The sequence below is a fragment of the Lontra canadensis genome, unplaced genomic scaffold (assembly GCF_010015895.1).
Source record: "Lontra canadensis isolate GAN:19392208 unplaced genomic scaffold, GSC_riverotter_1.0 scaffold27, whole genome shotgun sequence".
NCBI classification, from domain to species: Eukaryota; Metazoa; Chordata; class Mammalia; order Carnivora; family Mustelidae; genus Lontra; species Lontra canadensis.
In genome coordinates, this window is record NW_022631021.1 from 1,293,998 (window position 1) to 1,312,878 (window position 18,881).

At 48.2% G+C, this 18,881-nt stretch overlaps 1 protein-coding gene across 1 annotated transcript; it reads left to right on the forward strand.

Annotated features, from left to right (window-relative positions):
• Positions 1–13,262: 13,262 nt before the first annotated feature.
• Positions 13,263–15,888, forward strand: CLPSL2 (colipase like 2). Its single transcript, XM_032864577.1, has 3 exons — positions 13,263–13,418; positions 14,128–14,250; positions 15,793–15,888. Exons 1-3 carry the CDS (start codon positions 13,263–13,265, stop codon positions 15,886–15,888), a joined length of 375 nt encoding a protein of 124 aa, XP_032720468.1.
• The last annotated feature ends 2,993 nt before the right edge of the window (positions 15,889–18,881 follow it).

Below are 18,881 nucleotides of genomic sequence, written 5' to 3' on the forward strand. Positions count from 1 at the left end.
TGATCTTGAGCCCTTGCTGGAAAACAAGCAGTGGTGGTTGCTGATGGCTTAAGAAATCATTAGGAGAAAACCCTAAAATTGGAGCTGTTTCATCTGCTACTACTTGATTCAGGAGGAAGAACATGTTGGCCCAGCTATGGAACACTGTTGTTCTTCGGAGGCAAGATTTAAAACCACAGTCTAGTCCAAGGCCAACCCTGGCATTTTGCAGAAGGAAAAAACAAACCCAAAGAGGGAAAGTGACTTGCTCAAGGTTACATGATTGGCCTGGGGCCAGAATAGGGTTAGAACCCCTTACTCTTGGGCTTTTTGCTTTCCAGTTCCTTGGGCTGAACCCCATGGGAGTGGACCATGGATTCTAAACCAGAATCTGTGGCAGTTGAGGAGGACTGTGCTTCTGGCTTTTAGGGGTCCATTTTGGACTGAACTACTTAAGGACATATGTCCCCACTGAATTCCTGACCCAGGACTTCATCCCTTGGGTGGGTGGGGAGATGGTTGTTGATGAAGATGGGCTGAACAGAGAGCCAACCTCATCACCATCTCCCAAAGTTTGACTTGTCACCCTGAGTGGCTATCACTACCAGATCTGAATCCTCAGCCCTTGTCTCTCTCCTGAGTTTAGGCCTGAGGCTGCCTCTTCCTGCTTCTTAGATATACTGCAGTCACCCCAGTGGAACTTGTCAAAAGCAAACATCATCCCATCCACCCCTCATCCCACTCCCCATGTTCCCATGTCACCAGCTAAGTATTGGGCATCACCTTCAACTTCTCTCCACCACATCCAACCAGCCATTCCAAACATCCCACATCTATCCAAGTTCTTCATTTCCCACTGCTGCTACCCTATGCCCTCCATCAGGACTTTTGGGTATCATTTTCTACTTCTGTTATCCATTCTCTCCAGCCCAACATACTCCAGGCTAATCTCAGAACCCCACATTACATCATCCTCAAAAACATTCAGGGGTTCCCTACTGTCATGATGAACTTTTTCTCAAACCCAAAGCCAAGTCTCATTATCTGACAAGTATAATTGTACTTATACCAAAAGTAGGTTGAGTTCTGTCCTCAAAGACTTGGCTACTGGCCACACACCCCCCTTTTTTAACATGATGGCACCAAATGAATTAGCTTTGTATTTAAGGTCCTTCATGATCTGGTCCTATTGCTTGCCACTAGCCTACCATATAAAATCTCTTCTCCTGCCAAACTGGAGGGAACTAGTAGTCGCTGCTGACCTAATCCTACAGGTGGGGGCTTGCCTCTAAGCTTTTGATACAATGTTCCCTGTGGCTACAATGTCCTTCTCTCTTTTCCACTGGGCTGTGTCCTATAGTGTCATCAGAGTTGAATGATGTCCTACTGCAGCCTAGAGCTTTCCTCAAGCAGCCTTTGCTGCTTCTTGTAGCACTCCGTATCTGAACCTTTCATTCAGCATTTGGCCAATTAAATCTTTGATCTTATAAACTTTGTTTTTTTGTAGAAGATCATATCTGACTCCTTATAAAGCCTTGAAGGAAGAGCCTTCTCTGCATAGGCACAAGATAGCAATTGGCTGATGGTAATGAAAGGGGAGTTGGCAGCAGGCGATGAGATGGGGAGGGGTGGTTTGGTTATTTGTGGCTGTGTAACAACTATGACCAAACTTTGCATGTCAGTCTGGGTCCAATCAAGGGAGAGAAACCACACAGTGATCTGAACAGGGAAATTTTAATATAATTATGACACCAGGGGATTAGAGTAACAAAAGACTTGGTTAGTAAACAGTAAAGAATACATGAATTATAAATGGAGGAGCAGCCCTACTCCCAGGGCTGAGGCTTAGGATAGCGCAAGGAAGAGACACCCCCCACCCCCACTAAAGCTGAAACCCAGACCTTGGTGAGAACACAGCCTATGGCTCACCAGATGGCAGAAAAGTTGCTGTACTGTCATGAGAGTGGAACATGCCAGAAAGCTGCCCTCTAAGATGCCAGGGAAACTTCTTCACAGGGAAGTGCCAACTCAAAGGCTAGAAAACCAGGTGCCTGAGTGGCTCAAATGGTTGGGCATCTGCCTTTGGCTCAAGTCATGATCCCAGGGTCCTGGGGTCAATCCCCACATCGGGGGGTCCTTGCTCAGTGGGGAGCCTGCTTCTTCCTCTCCCTCCGCACCCCCGCCCCCGCTCCTGCTCTCTGGCTCACGCACGTGCTCTCTCTCTCTCTCTCTGAAATGAATAAATAAAAAAATCTTCTAAAAAAAAGAGTCAGAAAACTGCCCACTGGGCGCAGCTAGCCTCTATGTACCACGGAAGCCTGGTGCTCGACACCCTGTGACTGCTGCAGGAGCCTCATGCCAGAGAAGCCAAGTGTATAGCAGGGGCTGGGTGCTGGAGAAGCTGCAAACACTGAAAAGGGAGGAGTCATACCACTTACATTATTGCCCAAGGTGGGCAGTGCCGGGAGAAGCTGCTAGCTGCTGGCACCAGGCACCAGGCACTGGTGAAGCTGGAGATTTCCAGTTGCACACACTAGAACCAGGAAGCAAAATCCTTTTCTCCTGCAACCTCCCTCCAGCTCTCTCCTTCTTAGCAATTTAAAACCTCAGTAAGCATTTGTTATCTCCCCTAGGAATCCAGATGCATCTGAGCTGGGCAGTGCTGATTCAGTCAAGCTACGATTGTGGTCAAACTTTTGGCCTGGGCTGCAGTTATCCAAAAGCTTGACTGGGGCTGGAGGATGCACTTCCAAGATGGCTCATTCATCTGGCTGGCAAGCTGATGCTAGCTCTTGGTAGGAGGCCTCAATTTCTCTCCATGTGGGTATCTCCACGGGGATGCTTGGAAGACCTCATGATGTAGCAGCTGGCTTTCCCGAGAGCGGTTCATCTGAGACAAAGCAGGGCAAAAGCTGCAATAATTTTTCGGACCTAACGTCAGAAGTCATACCTTATCACTCTGCTACATTCAACTCATTAGATGTGATTTGCTGATTCACATTTAAGGCAGGGAGAATTAGGCTCTACTTTTTTTTTACATTAAAACAATTTTTTTAATTTTTTTTTTTTTTGTAAAGTAGATTCCATGCCCAATGTGGAGCCCAACATAGGACTTGAACTCAAGACCCTGACATCAAGACCTGAGCTGAGACCTAGAGTCGGACACTTAACCGACTGAGCCCCCAGGCACCCCTAGGCTCTACCTTTTGGAGGAAAGAGTGGCAAAGAATTTGTGAATGTTTAAGAACCACAACAGGGGGCTTCGATCAACCAGGACTAATGGAACACTGCTGTGTGCTCAGAAGCTCAATGCATCTGTCTCCCCTGACAGAGGCTGGCTTTCAAGAAGAAGAGAAATTTCATAACTGAGAGTTGCCATCATCTCTCTTCCCTCAGGCTTCCTTTCAGATGGTTAGCTGTTTCCTTACCTTCTTTTACCTTCAGGCAATTTCCAAGGAAATTTCCATCTTTTCAGTTGATTCTGAGAAGGCTTCAGAGAAGAGAGGGGCTAGCACTGGATCTCTGAAGAGGAGAGGGGAGGAGAGGAAAGAAAGGGAGGAGCTCCTCAGGGTGGGAAACCTTTGGCACTTTCTACAGCTTCTCTGGCGATGAGTAACAGATTTCAAAATGAGTGAGCAAGAAGCAAACAAATAATAATAGAAAAACAGAAATGTGATTTCTTAAAATAGTTTAGGTATTGTTGTTTGAGATGCAGTGGCCTAGATACATACAATAGAGTGAGAAGAGGGAAGGAAGGCAGAGAATTTTACCAAAAGGGAAACCAGTCAGTTTCCCTCAGATGGGACTATGGTAGGGGCTGGCTTGCTGTTAGATGACAGTTAGCCAGACTGTCAGTTACAGGACAAGGGAACTTCAGCTGTGCCCACAAGATGACTTCCAGCAGGATCCCGGCACAACATTCTCAAGCAAATGGGACTGGAGTCCCTAGCTTTGTGCTGCTAAGTCTTAAAGGAGAGCATCTCCTTCCCTCTCAACTCACATGTTCCCACTAACTGCTCCCTGAGCCCAAAGCAATAAAGACTTCAGAGTTGTGGTTATGAATGAAGAAACAAAGGAAAGGAGAGAGATTGATTTATCTTTTCAAAATAGGAAATTTTTTTTATCACCAGCAAATATAACTTTTATTGCTCTCCAATAATAATAGCTGGTAAGTGTGGTAGACAGCCTTCTAAAATGACCCCGATGACCCCCACTTCCTAAATATGCCTTGTGTAATCTGCCCCCCTTGAATGTGACCTGGACCTAGTGACTTGCTTCTAACCAACAGAAGATGGCAAAGGAAGAGAATAAAAAAAATAACAAATTTTTAAAGATTTTTATTTATTTATTTGAGAGAGAGAGAGAGAGAGCACGAACAGGGGGAGGGGCAAAGGGAGAGGCAGAAGCAAAATTCCCGCCGAGCAGGGAGCCCAATGCAGGGCTTGATCTTAGGATCCTGGGATCATGACCTGAGCAGAAGGCAGACAACCAACTGAGCCACCCAGGCACCCTCAGACTGTTACTTTTAAGATTAGAGTACAAAAGACTATGGCTCCCATCTTGCTTCTACTCTCTCCTGCCTTTCAGTTGCTCATGACCATGAAGACAGCTGCCATGCTACAAGAGGTCCTATGGAGAGATCTATGTGGCAAGGAACCCAGGCAAGACTCAGACCAAAGCCCGTGAAGAACAGAGACTGTCAGTCTAACAACCTGCAAGGAACCAAGACCTGCCAACCACCACTTGAGGGAGCTTGGAAACAGATCCACCCCCTGCAAGCCTGAAGGTTACCTTGACTGTAACCTTGTGAGAGACCCAGAGTCACGGGACCCAGCTATGCTGTGATTGGATTCCTGACACATAGAGACTGTAAAACAAGAAATGATGGGTCAAGCTACTAAGCTTTGGGGTATTTCATTACGCAATGATAGGTAACAAATACAAAAAATGATTGTTGCCTGGGTCCCGTCACTGGGTCGGTTCTCTTCTTTCAAAACGAGAATGAGAACAAAACATTCTGCAACGTTACACTCACTGTGGGAGCTTAATGTCTGTGATCCCTGCCCACAGGAAACTAGAGCCGCTTGAATGTCCTGGAACATGATATGGTATCCTTTGAGAGGAATAAAAAGGGAGTGGATAGAGAGCTTTCCTCCTCCATGACACCTGGCCCCACTAAGTCAAAAGATAAATCAACACCCCAGCCTGAGAGGTCCCCCTTCCTCTCTGCTGTCTTCCTCTCCTCTTAGTCCTCAGCCCCAGAGCTTCTCAGTCATTGTTACCTTAAAAAACTTCTTGTCCTTGAGTTGGGCCAGGGAGTCCCATAGCCAAAACTCAGTGATGCCTGTCTTTCCTTAATTGGGAGGAAAAGTGAAGTGAATAGATATTTTACTCCTAAATGTTTGGCACTTATTACACCTTATCTGCTGATGAGTAAGAGACTTCAAAATGAATGAGAACAGAGCAAACAAATAATAATAGAAAAACAGAAATGTGATTTCTTAAAATAGTTGATGTATTGTTGTCTGAGAAGCAGTGGCCTAGATACATACAATAGAGTGAAAAGAGGGAAGGAAGGCAGAGAAAGAGAGCGGAGTTCATGAACTTGGATTACATCTTTTGCCATTTCCTGGTGTTCTACAGGGAGCACCAGAAGGTCCAAGTGGCCAGAGCAAGTGTGAGAACCTCAGCTATTCCCAAGGGAGTGAACAGATTCCTCAGATTTGACTCCAGGTTGGAACTTCAGGGGAAATTCCCTAAGGCTTGAGGTACCCCAGGTCACATTATTGGAAGGTGGAGAAAAGACACTGTAATGAATCGTGTTTCCTAAGGCTGGAACCATCAAGGCTAACTGCGGGGCTCCGGTGACATCTTCTGGTTACAAGGCTGGCAAATATTTTTTGTTTCCAAGGGGTGTAAGTGTGGGCACTGTGTTTGGCTCAGCCCTGTCAGTCTGAGATGACAATGACAAAAGCAAATGAATCCTCACTGTAGGGCCTCTCCGTTCTCTTATCACCCTGGGTGCTTAGATTCTGGGGGTTGCTGGAGTCAACTGTGAGTCCAGGAGGCAAAGAGGGTGAGGTATGGAGATTGCATGATTAAGGAGATTAGGGCCAGGACTCTTGGGCATGAATGGGAATGTACCTTGTGGAATCAGATAGCACACCCCTGGCAAACACACACTCAACATAGACTACTAGACTGCCGCCATGCCTCATTTTCTGTGGGATGCTACATTTCCCACCTACCTTTGCAGGTACGTTTGGCCCTGTGAATATGACTGGTCCACAGAATGCAAGAGTCCTTAAAAGGAGGATTCAGGGGGCGCCTGGGTGGCTCAGAGGGTTGGGCCTCTGCCTTCGGCCCAGGTCATGATCTCGGGGTCCTAGGATCGAGCCCTGCATCGGGCTGTCTGCTCGGTGGGGAGCCTGCTTCCCCCTCTCTTTCTGCCTGCCTCTCTGCCTGCTTGTGATCTCTCTCTCTTTCTGCCAAATAAATAAATTAAATCTTAAAAAAAAAAAAAAAAAGGAGAATTCACACCCTTTCTTCCCCCATCCTCCATTCTGCTGCCTGAAACAGGAACAGCTTGGAAAGCCATCTTGGACCTTGCTTATTAAAGCAGTACCTGTAGATAGAGAGCAGCCTGGATCACGAGGCTTTGGAGCTACCATATCAGCTCTGGACTATGTATGTTTGGAATGTTACAAGAAAGAGAAATAAACCTCTGTCTAAATTAAGCCATTTATTTTTCAGTTTCTTTTACCATGGCTACACCTAATTGTATATCCTATAGCCCTGTCTTGGTAAATGAGATTACACTATTAGTGATTTGTTTCACACTTTACTTATTAGACAGACATTTGTTGAGCATTGAGGCCTCTTATTGTATTCTCTTAAATAGGAGCTGGCAGGTGAGCACAGAGCCAGGACCAAAGGGGAGAGTGAGTTTGGTCCATCAAGGGGCACAGGGGAGGTGAGCTCATCTATCTGCCTGTTTTCCCCAGGACCATCTCTTGCCTTGGTTTCCACAAGTGGCAGATACCATGTTTTGTCTATGAAGCCACTATAACTTTTAGGGAAAGGAACTATGATTACCATGGGAGTCTATAGGGAATGAGCAAGTTTAAGTTACTGTTAGCAAAGCTGATGATGGCACAGAGCAGCGGGAGCATTCTTTCTTGATTGTTGCCAGAAGAAATTGACAAAGCAGCTTCCATTGACCTTCCAGAAAGTGGACCAGGATGGGCGCATAAGAACAGCACAGTTGGGAAGGGGGAAGGCTGTGGGGCATGGGACTTCCCCACCAAATTGCCAGAGGAGAGGTAAAACCCTGATCATCAAATTTGTAATTTTAAAAAATCCAACATATTGGGGCGCCTGGGTGGCTCAGTGGGTTAAAGCCTCTGCCTTCGGCTTGGGTCATGATCCCAGGGTCCTGGGATCGAGCCCTGCATCGGGCTCTCTGCTCCGCGGAGGGCCTGCTTCCTCCTCTCTCTCTGCCTGCCTCCCTGCCTGCTTGTGATCTCTCTGTCAAATGAATAAATAAAATATTAAAAAAAAATCCAACATATTAAATATACATGAAAGAGAAACATAGAAATAAAAGGCATGTGTTGGCGTTCAAAGGGACATGCAGCTGTAAAAATTGAAAAGTTTTCAGATAGGGAGTAGAAACCTACCTCCGCACCAGGTAACCTGTACCACTTCCAGACATTTTGTCCCTGTGCTGTTGACTGGCTTGTTTAACTTCTGTTCCACCTCCTTCTGGTGTGCCTTCCCATAGAGCTGGACTGGAAAGCGAAACATTAGACTATCACACCCAGGACTTCAGATGTGATTTAGGTATAAAGATCCCCTGCACTGCCTAAGAACCAATGGGCATGGAGGTGAGTGGGGCAGAGGAATTTGTGGGGGAGGCATTCTCTTTTTTGGTTAGGGCAGATATCGCAGACACAGGCAATCATTTGACCGTAGGTCCCTGATCATGAGATCAAAGCTAAGGTGTGTGTTCCTGGTACCAACAGTGGCAGTGATGGCTTCCTGAATCCTACCTTCCTGATGGTGACACGGGGTAGTGGCTTTCCTGGCAGCTCAGTTCTGCAGTGGTTTGGGGGTTTTGTGTCTGGAGGCTCAGTCTGGTAAACCCCCAGTCGTCTATCTTACTACATCTCTTTCTGCTAGATAGGCCCAGTGGTGTCTGTTATCTGCAACTGGAGCCTGATGCTAACGTGCCTAACATAAAGCAGGGCTCACTAAATGTTTGTTGAATGAATGAATCAGGGGCAAATAAATGGACACTGATGTCTGCAGTCAAATCAGCTGGACTCAGTAGAGTGCTGAAATCAATTTGGTGGATTCTAACCCACATTTTTGAAGATTTTATTTCTTTTAGGGAGAGGGAGAGAGAGCCCGAGAGGAGGAAGGGGCAGAGAGTGAAGGACAAGGAGAGAGAGAGAATCCCAAGCACAACCTGCACTGAGTAGAAAGACTCCATCTCACAAGCCTGAGCTGAAACCAAGAGTCAGACACTTAGCAGATTGAGCCATCCAGGTGCCCCCCAACCAACATTTTTAAAAGATGAATAAAGAATCTCAGAACAGATCACATACAGTAAATGTAAGTATTACTTTGTGAAACTTCAGTTGCATGCACAGACACACACACATTTGCAGTGGTGATAATCCAAATATTCGACCACCAGCATGACACAGACATCAACCAATTGGAGTGGCTGTTAACAGTTTCTACTGGTGTCTGAATACCAGTATAAAATGTATCTCCTTAGGGGTGCCTGGGTGGCTCAGTGGGTTAAAGCCTCTGCCTTTGGCTCAGGTCATGATCCCAGGGTCCTGGGATCAAGCCCTGCATTGGGCTCTTTGCTCAGCAGGGAGCCTGCTTCCTCCTCTCTCTCAGCCTACTTGTAATCTCTGTCTGTCAAACAAATAAATAAAACCTTTTTTAAAAAATGTATGTCCTTTAGTAAAAAAAAAAAAAAAAAAGAAAAAAAGTGAAATTCATTGGTCTGTGGATTGTAGCCTAACGCTTTTGGGGAATGGGAGGCAGTGGGCCCATGTTTCTAAGCACCCTTCCTTTGGCATTGTTCCTGGCCAAAGGAACATGTCCATGATCCACTCCTGCCCTTGCGGGAAACTTTCCTGGATCTAGAGCAGTCCTCACATGGCATGACTTGGGATATTCTAGATATCTGTGTTTCTACCGGCCAACATCCATCCCCATTTGTCAGGAACCAGCAATCCCCCATCTCCCTGCTGCCACACCTAGCCCAGGCATCAACTGCTGTTAGTCTCAGGGCCCTGCAAGTTTCCCAAACTTGACTGACTCCTGACTCCACCATGCCTTGCACAAGCAGACAGCATGTCCTCACTGTGCTCTGCTCCTTCTTACCTCCAAATCTTTGCTCACTCTGGATCCCTGCTTGGAAGCTTTTTAATCTTAGCTTGCCTGAATCCTAGTTTCTCTTCAAGGCTTTGAAAAAGAGCACCGCCCCCCTCTTTTCCTGCTGACATCCGAGACTGTCCTGGGCATTCTACATAGAACATTGGTGTCTTCACCCTTTCACCCCCAAATATTTCCTACTTTCCTTCTTCTCTAGGAAGCTTTGGGTGGGCTGACCCCACATCTCAGACTCTTTTGAGTGCCTCCTTACTCATCATTCTCCTCAGATTACCTTGAGAGTTCCTTCAGGAATGAATTGAGTAATAGACAATTTCCATTACATCAGTTTTCTCCAGAATTTTATTTTGGAATTCCCCAGACTGATAAAACTTCTGGGGCCCTGGGTGCCTCAGTCAGTTGAGCCTCTGATTCTTGGTTTCAGCTCAGGTCATTACCTCTTGGTTGTGAGATCAGCCAAGTATCAGGTTCTGCACTCAGCCCAGAGTCTGCTTCAGATTCTCTCTCCCACTCCAGCGTTCTCTCTCTCCAATAAATAAAATAAATAAATAAAATCTTAAAAAAAAAAAACCCTTCCAAAAAACTCTGGGAACTGACAGAATTTGTGTATTAACCAGTTGTATATAACAACCATGTAACAACAACAGGAAAAAACAAAAGAAACGACCATTGTGTTATTGCCAATGTTTCATGAAAACACATTTGAACACCAAGAAAGTAGGAAGGGCATAATTTCAGAACAAAGAATCATTCTTTAAGTTCATCTTTAACAAAAAACCTTACATCACCCCCATTTTCTCCATTTTGCCGAGGACCAGTGAAAACATTGTCACGGAAACCGCCAGAAAGGTACAGGAAGGAAGAGAGAGACAGTGGAGAATGTCAGAAGGTGAAGAGACAGAGAATCGGGGGTAGGAGGAGATCACAGAGGTCCCCCAGTGAGGTGTTCCCCTGCTTTGGACTGACTCCCATTCTCCTCATACAAGACTGGAGCAGCCATGTTTGGACCCTGGCCAATGGGCAGCACTGTGGCCACACTCACAGGTCAGGTGGCTCAGTGACCACTCCTATACCCCTGGCCCTGGACACCCTGATGATCGGGCTTCCACCCCCGCTTCTTGCTGCAGAGGTGTCCTGGACTTGTGCCTGTGACCAGCGCCAGCTGAACTGGGGAGACAAGCCATTGGTACAGGAGAAGGAGTGCAGGACTTGGAGACAAGAGCCCAGGGTCTGGGCCAAGCTCTGCTGCTTTGCTTGTGGAAGTCCCTCCTTCTCTGGGTGTCCGTTTCCTCACCTTAAAATGAAGGTCCTAAACCAGTCTTAAGTCATTTCTGAGGAAAACTGCAGACCCTTGTCTTAAAAAAAATTGTTTTAAGCCACGCACATAGAATTTCAGGGGCTCCGCCATCCCCTCTGAGCCTTCAGTGAACTTCCCAGGGGCCTGGGACCCCAGATCAAGAATCCCAGCTTGCCAATCCTGACACACAGTGGCTGGCCTCTTGCCTCCAAATGTGTCCTTTTTGGAGCAGTTAACAGTATTTACCAGTTTCCTAACACTCACAAGGGCATGACCAAACACCTCAGGGAAGGAGAGAACTCTGTACAAAGAATTATGAGTGCCTGGGGATCCTCTCTAGTTCACAGTGGGGCTGGGAGAGACTGCGAGCTTCATGGTGGGTAACTAGCGGCCCAAAGCAGCAGACCATGGGTCTGGACAGCTGTAGATCACGACTCCTGGAGGTAGAGGACCCTGTGATAACAAAATCCCTTTACTGGGAACAAGGCCTTAAGGTCACCCACTGCAGTGTGGGACAGGGGTAAGAGCTTGGGCTCTGTAGCTAGAATGCCCTGCATTTGTATCAAGGCTCTGTGACTTAATTGTGCCTTGAACTTTTGGGTTCCTCATCTGTAAAATGGGGCTAAGAGTTATGCAGCAGAAATGATAGAATACACTGAATTCTCTGAGACTTTCTTGAATTTCCCATCCTCCCTTGCAGAAGCTGAGGTCATGTGACGAGTTTTGGTCAGTGGTCTGTGAGTGGAAGAGGTGTGTGTCACTCCAGGCGGAGGCACTGAAGTGTCTGTATCCTTTCTCCATCTCTCTCTTCCACCTTCCAGCATGACCCTGGAGGCCAGTCTTCCAGATGGTGTAGCTACAAAACAGAAGAAAGATCTTCTGTTCCATACTAGATTTTACGTGACTGGTAAATAAGACATTATTGTGCCAAGCCACTGACATTTCAGGAGCTCTCTATTGTGGCGGATAGTGTTAATTACCCTGACTAATACAGGGAGATCTAAATGGGTTGATGCATCCCAAACCCTCTGAGTACAGTGGAGGCTCTTATTGTCTGACAAAAGCCTTAAGGCCCCTATTTTAGTCAGCCCAGCTAACATAACAAAATATCACAGATGAGGGAGCTTATTTCCCACAGTTCTGAAAACTGGAACCCCAAAATCAGGGTGTCAGCATGGTCAGGTTCTGGTGAGAGCCCTCTTCTTGGTTTGCAGATGGCTGCATTTTGTGCTGTGTCTTCATATAGCAGACAGAAAGAGACATCAAGCTCTCTGGTGTCTTTTTTTTAAGTAATTTCTACAACCAATGTGGGGCTTGAACTCATGATCCCGGATAAAGAGTAGAGATGCTCTATCAAGTGAACCAGTCAGGTGTCTGGTGTCTCTTCTGGTGTCTCTTCCTATGAGGGCACTAAAACTCTTAGGGGGGAACCCTCATGACCTCATCTAAACCTAATCACTTCCCCAAGTCCCCATTTCATATATCAACACATTGTGGGGGCAGGGCTTCAACGTATGAATTTGGGAGGGGCATAAGTGGGTCTGTAGCTCCCCCTACTGAGCCAGGCCTTCTCACATCTCTTCTTAAAAGCAAATTTTTTTCAAGATGGATTGATTGATTGATTGATTTTAGAGAGAGGGAGAAAGAGAGAAAGCAGGCAGGGGGAGGGGTAGAGAGAGAGGAAGAGAGAGAATCTCAAGCAGACTCCCCATGGAGTGCAGAGTCCTACACAGGGCTCGATCTCATGACCCTGAGATCATGACCTGAGCCAAACTCAAGAGTGGGACGCCTAACCCACTGAGCCACCCAGGTGTCCCAAAAGCAGATTTTTAAAAGCAGAAGCAGGCAAGTGTGAGGTGAGGTGGGGGTTTCATGAAGAGGGATGTCCTGAGGAAGGTGCCTGTCCTGAAATTCCACTGATCACTATATGCTGCTATCCCTTAAACCCCCTTTCCTTCTGAGTCTTCCTCTCTCCTCCCCTCCCTTTTGTCCCCACACCCTGACTTTTCATACAATTCAGAAACAAAATCTTAGACAATTAATCATCTAACCCAGACCAGACACATCCTAGGTCTTGGAGGCCATCTTGTCTTACTTCCTGTTTCTTACCGACAGCAAGACTGGACCTCGAGAGGTCCAGTGAAAAGCTCCAGAAGTTGGCGCTGGCTTCTCCAAAAGATACAGGGTGGTTGGCCGCTGGGAGCACCAAGGACAAAGAGAAAGAGAGAGTCAGACTATTAGGAAGGAAGCTCGTTTCATTTCGGTATATCAACTTTGCATCATTTTTCAAAGAAAATTTTCTTTCGCAGGTGTTTTTTTTTTTTCAATTTGGAAGTCATGCTTAGGGAGGCTCCTAGGGCCCCTAAAATGTGCACTCCAGTCTGTCCAAGGCTTGACTCAGGGTGTCACGGGAACTCTTTTCCTTATTCCATTAGCTTCCCAGGGCCCGGGGGGAGTCCTCGGTGGTGCCGGAAATGGCTTCTGTCTGCCTCTGCTCCTGAGCAGCCTGTGACCATTAAATTCTTCACCCTCCACCTCCAGCCCAGGGCGGGCCCCTGGGGCACCAGGTCACATGCCAGGCAAAGGGTTTATCCCTGCGGCCCCTCCAGCCCCAGCAGAGCCTCGAACCGTGGCACCCAGGCCCATGGCCACAGCCTTCATGCTCCTTGTGGGGGTCGTGCTCCCTTGCTGGGGCGATTTCCGGCTCTTTAAAAAGAGGTTCATGAAGGTGAGCCAAAAGAGCATTTTGAACTTTCTACTATAGTGGGTGTGGGGGTGGGGGGTGTGTCTGGCATCACAGACCAGCCAGGAGGCCCCAGTCGGGTTTGAAGAGTGAAGTAGGGGGTGGGTGTGGGTACCACCCCAAAATGGGGACTTGTTCCTGGGGCTGGAAGCTTAATGTGTCCCTCCCCACCCCCAAAGAGCTTCAAAGCTCTGCTTCACCTCCCCGGTGGGCCTGGAGGTGAAAGAAAGTGGTCTTACGACCAGCACCTCCCCTGAGCCAGTGCCCACCCCCACCATCTCAGACCTGGTCCCCCAGCCACACCTTATCAACCTGCCCGCACTCTCTTTTCTCCCTCTCCTGAGCACAGTCACTGTTCCTTCCCTTCCCTGTCTTTCTCCCCCTCCCTTTCTTTCTCCCCGTCCCTTTCTTTCCACGCAACTCCCACCCCCCAAACCAAGGTGTCATCTGGGAGTATTTGCTCCCCTAGCACCAGGGAGATGGAGGCCCAGGAAAGGAGGCAGAGAGGGAAGTACTAACCTCCTGTTCTTCTGCTTCTCTGAGCACTGCTGGGGCGGGTGCGGGGCCGGGGGTGGCACCTGGTGGTCACCACCTCATGGCTTCTCTTTCTGGACCCCTGGGGCCTTGACGATGCCCCCCATCCCTCCCACTCCTTGGCATACCGCCAGAGAGCTGGTGACAGTTGTCCCCACAGGTGAATGGGGCTGAGTGCTCCCACCACTCTGAGTGTGCCAGTGACTGCTGCCTGATGGACCTGGACCGTGCTGGAGCCTTCTGTGCCCCCAGGGCCAGAATGGCCATGTTGTGCTTGTTCCAGGTGACGCTCCGGGCTGGTGCAGCTGACTCTGCCTTGAGGGGTGGGGGAGGCTACAAAAGCCCATGTGGCTGTCCCTGCTTTCCCACCCTCTGCTTGGGGTGCCCTCACCCCTTCCTCCTCCCGGCAAGCTCCTACTCGTCCTGCAGGACAACTCCAGTCACCTCCTCGGGGAAGACTTCCCTCCTTGGAGCTCATAGGAGCTCCAAGGGGAGCTCCTCATGGGAGGGTATGGAGCTCATACCCTCAGTGCCGTGTGGCTCCAGCCAATTTGCCTTGTTTTCCCTCCGCCTCCACCGCTGGCAGGAGCCCTTCTGGGGTGGGCTTACAGCAGGTTCACCTCTGAACCCCCTCCCTCCCAACTTAATACCTGCACATATTAGGGGTTCAACGAATGTTCGTTGAATGAACATCTCTCCCCTGACTCACTGAGACAAAGTCGATGGGAAGAGACTCTTCCCTACCCATCCCCCACCTCCATAATTTTTTAAAAAAAGATTTTATTTATTTATTTGTCAGAAAGAGAGAGCGCACAAGCAGGCAGAGTGGCAGGCAGAGGCAGAGAGAGAAGCAGGCTCCCCGATGAGAAAGGAGCCTGATGCGGAACTTGATCCTGGGACCCTAGGTTCATGACCTGAGCCAAAGGCAGATGCTTAACTGACTGAGCCACCCGGGTATCCCCCTACTTCCCTAATTTTTTGAGAGGAGCATGGCACTGTGGGGACTGAACCACAGCTTGGGAGTGGGACCTGAGTTTGTTTCTTTGTTTAAGAGTTTAGTTCTTTATTTGACAGAGAGAGAGAGAGAGAGACAGCACATAAACAGGGGGAGCGGCAGAGGCAGAGGGAGAAGCAAGCTTCCTGCTGAGGAGGGAGCCTGATGCAGGGCTCTATCCAGCACACTGGGATCATGATCTGAGCCAAAGGCGGATGGTTAACCATCTGAGCCACCCAGGAGCCCTGGACCTGAGCTTTTCCACTTCCTGTCTTTGTGACCTCAACCAGGTCACTTCTGCTCTCTGAGCCCCAGTTTTCTCATCTGTAAAATCGGGCTAAAGCCACAACTTCACTGGGTTGTCTTGGTAACAAGCTCACTGGAGCTTGGGTATGAGCCGGCAGAAATGCGGAACACAGCGTACATGTTGTTACTACTCGTCATTTCTTACCTGGCCCTGGGCCCACGCCTTTCTAGAAGAATGGGCTTGGCCTCCATGTCCCTGTCTGGGAAGCTGCCAGTGCCCTAGGGAGGCAGCCAGTCCCCTGACTCTACAGCTGGGGTGGTCAGAGGGTCTTTTCATTATGGCCCTTGCTCTATTTTATCCAGTCCTCATGATCACCCTGTGGGGCAAGTTACTATTACTATCCCCATTTGACAGATGAGGAAACTGAGACCAAGAAGCTTATTAACTTGCCTAAAGTCATAAAGCTATCCTCGGCAGAGCTGACACCCCTTTACTCATGCTTGTGTTCCTCCTCCCCGAGATGTTAAAGACTCCTTCTTCCCTGCACCTCAGTGACCCCCAACTCTTGTTCGCATTTCCCACAGACCAAGGGAGCTATCAACATCATATGCCCCTGCCAAAGCGGCTTGAGTTGCATAACCAGGGACCCATTCTGTTCCCGCCGGTGCCATTTGATTTAGAGGAGGACATAGGCTGATTGCTGACCACCCCCTGCCCTGGGGCCAGAGGCCTGAAGAGCCCCCATATTGCTCACGATCCAGCTCCTGAGACATTAAACTCACTTCCTGACCCTGGCTTCTGTCTGTACTTCCTGGGAGAGGGAACCTGCTAGGTATTATTCCAGTCCAGGGGCGGGAAAGTTCGGCCCTGTCTGTGGTGGTCTCAGGCCGAACTGCAGTAAAGGAACAGGGTAGGGGAAGGTGAGTGAAGAGGCAGGGTCCTGGAAGAGTGTGGAGGGCTTTACAGGAAGGGCAGGGTTGAGGAATATGGCTGGAGAGCATATGTTGGGGTGCTCATGGATGAGTATGAGGTAGGAAGGACTGGAAGGGAATTTTGAAATGTTTTCCAAGGGGAGCACCAGGATGGAGATCATTGAAAGAATGTTGATGAGAATGTATAATGTAAATGCCAGAATGTTCCTGCCAGTGGGGGGAAAGACCTGGTGCACTGAGGTCTCTCTCCACTCTCTCAGATATTATCAGTTCCATTTTGTGGATAAAAAAACTGAGGCTGAGAGCTACATGACTCTCAAGGTCACCCCATGAGGGTTTCAATGAGGAGTCTTTCTGCTGCAAGTACCCAAAACAACCCAAACTGGTATAGATGATCAGGAAATTCATGCATGGTTAGAACTGGAAGTTCAGTGGCAGGCGGGCTTCAGGTCTGGCTGAATCCAGGTGCTCCATGCCCCTGAGGCTGGATTCCTTCTCAGTAGCCACAAAAGTTCCAGGGGTCACCTAACAATAACTAACAGTTAGGATTTCTTGAGCACTTATGTTCCACACACTATGCAAAGTGCTTTCTTATCTATATTAACTCATTTTATTGTTACAAGTTTAGAGTAGGTACTATAATTACCCCTATTTTAGGAAGGGGGGGCGCCTGGCTGTCTCAGTCAGAAGACCATGTGACTCTTCATCTCAGGGTCATGAGATCGAGCCCCATGTTGGGTGTAAAGATCACTAAAAAAATAAATAAATAAACATATTTTATAAATAGGGTACCCTTCTCAGGAGTTCAGAGTAAAGGATGGGGCTGGGATTTGAACCCAGGCTGTCTTGCTCCAGAGGGCAGGCTCTTAATCATGAAGGCGGCTGGGATCTTTCACATAACACAGCTTTTTCCTCCCGTCTGATCAGCCTTTTCTCTGCCCAGACATGGGCTCTCATCCTTTCTCTCAGAAGCCTTATTTCTAAGGTGAGGTCTCTAACCCCCACCCCCAATAGTTTCCTTCTTCTTTTCCCCCAATACAAGGTAAGGGACAATGCTATGAATTCAAGCCCCTTTTCATTTTCTTCATCCTTGGCACCAGAAGGATTGCTTTTGTACAGGTAGCTTGGGCTGTGTAACTATTTCTAGCCAGTGAGGTGACAGGTGTAACTTCTGAGCCAAAGCAGAGAAGCCCAAGCGTGACAGAATAAAAAGGAAGACTACTTTTTGGATGACTGGCCAGTGATAGCTTTCCAACCCCTTTGGCGCCACAACAAGGCAAGCTGGTTAGAAATCACATATCTCCTCCCTCGGTGCTGGTGGGCAGCGCAGAACATACGACCCCCAGCCTGCTCTGTGGAAACCTCACTCTGGCCCCATCACCACAGTAACAGCCAAAGCCACATACCCCTTCATCCTTGCCACTCACATCTCCTCGCACCTGTCCTGAAGTTTCCTGTGTTCCAGTAATCAATCTTTTCCTATCGTCTTGGTTTGTGTATGATAGGTCCCAAAATCCAAACCAATATGGGACAAGAGTTAATCTCCCCCTCCATGAAACACCCAGAAAAGCTTTGAGTTCTCCAGTTCTCTTTTGCCATGACCAGGTGGTGGGATAAGGTGGTGGCTGGGGAGGGGGGGCACAGTGCCTGGGTCACTAAGTCACTCGGTGAAGGACGGTGACCCCGAGAGTGTCCTGATTCACAGCTGACTTTGCACATGTGTTCACGAGTGTGGTGTCAAGCCTCTGTGATTCCTGGGTACTTTGTGCCCATAGCATTACCTAGCTTGACTTACCAGCCTCTATGAAAATGTCCAGCTGCTCTGCCCTCCGTCTTACCAGCTGTTCCCACCGCCAAGGCTGTCACTTTGTGGACTGTCTTCACCGAAACCCACTCACAGTCTTGGAATGTCTGGCTTGGAATTCTTCTGCTGGCCTGCAGAGATGCCTCCGGGCATACAGGAATTTTCCCAGAGGGGGAGTTATTGAAATTCTAATTGAGGGGCACCTGGGTGCTTCAATCAGTTAAACATTGGACCCTTGATTTCAGCTCAGGTCATGGCCTTAGGTCCTAGGATACAGCCCCACCTGGGGCTCTACACTGAGTGTGGAGCCTGCTTAAGATTCTTTCTCTGGTGCCTGGGTGGCTCAGCTGATCAAGTGACTGCCTTTGGCTCAGGTCATGATCCCGGGGTCCTGGGATGGAGCCCAGAATCAGGCTCCTTTCTCAGCGGAAAGGCTGCTTCTCCTTCTCACTCTGCCTGCTACTCCGCCTGCTTGTGCTCTCTATCAAATAAATAAATAAAATCTTTAAAAAAAAAAAAAGATTCTCAGGGGCCTGGGTGGCTCAGTCATTAAACATCTGCCTTTGGCTTAGGTCATGATCCCTGGGTTCTGCGATTGAGTCCTGAATCAGTGGGGAGCCTGCTTCTCCCACTCCTACTCCCCCTGCTTGTGTTCCCTCCCCCTCTCTCTCCGTCAAATAAAGAAATAAAAATCTTAAAAAAAAAAAAAAAGATTCTCTTTTTCCCTCTTCCTGCTGCCCGCAACCCCTCTTTCCCATTGCATGCTCTCTCTCTCTCTCTCAAAAAAAAAAAAAAAAAAAAAAAAAAAAAAAAAAAAAAATTCTAATTGAAGGCCTCTTGGGGGAGAGAGTGGAAAGATGAAAACTAGAACCTCATTTTCTGTTAATTGATAGCTTTGTGACTTTGGGGAAGTTTGGCAACTTCTCTGGGCCCTAGT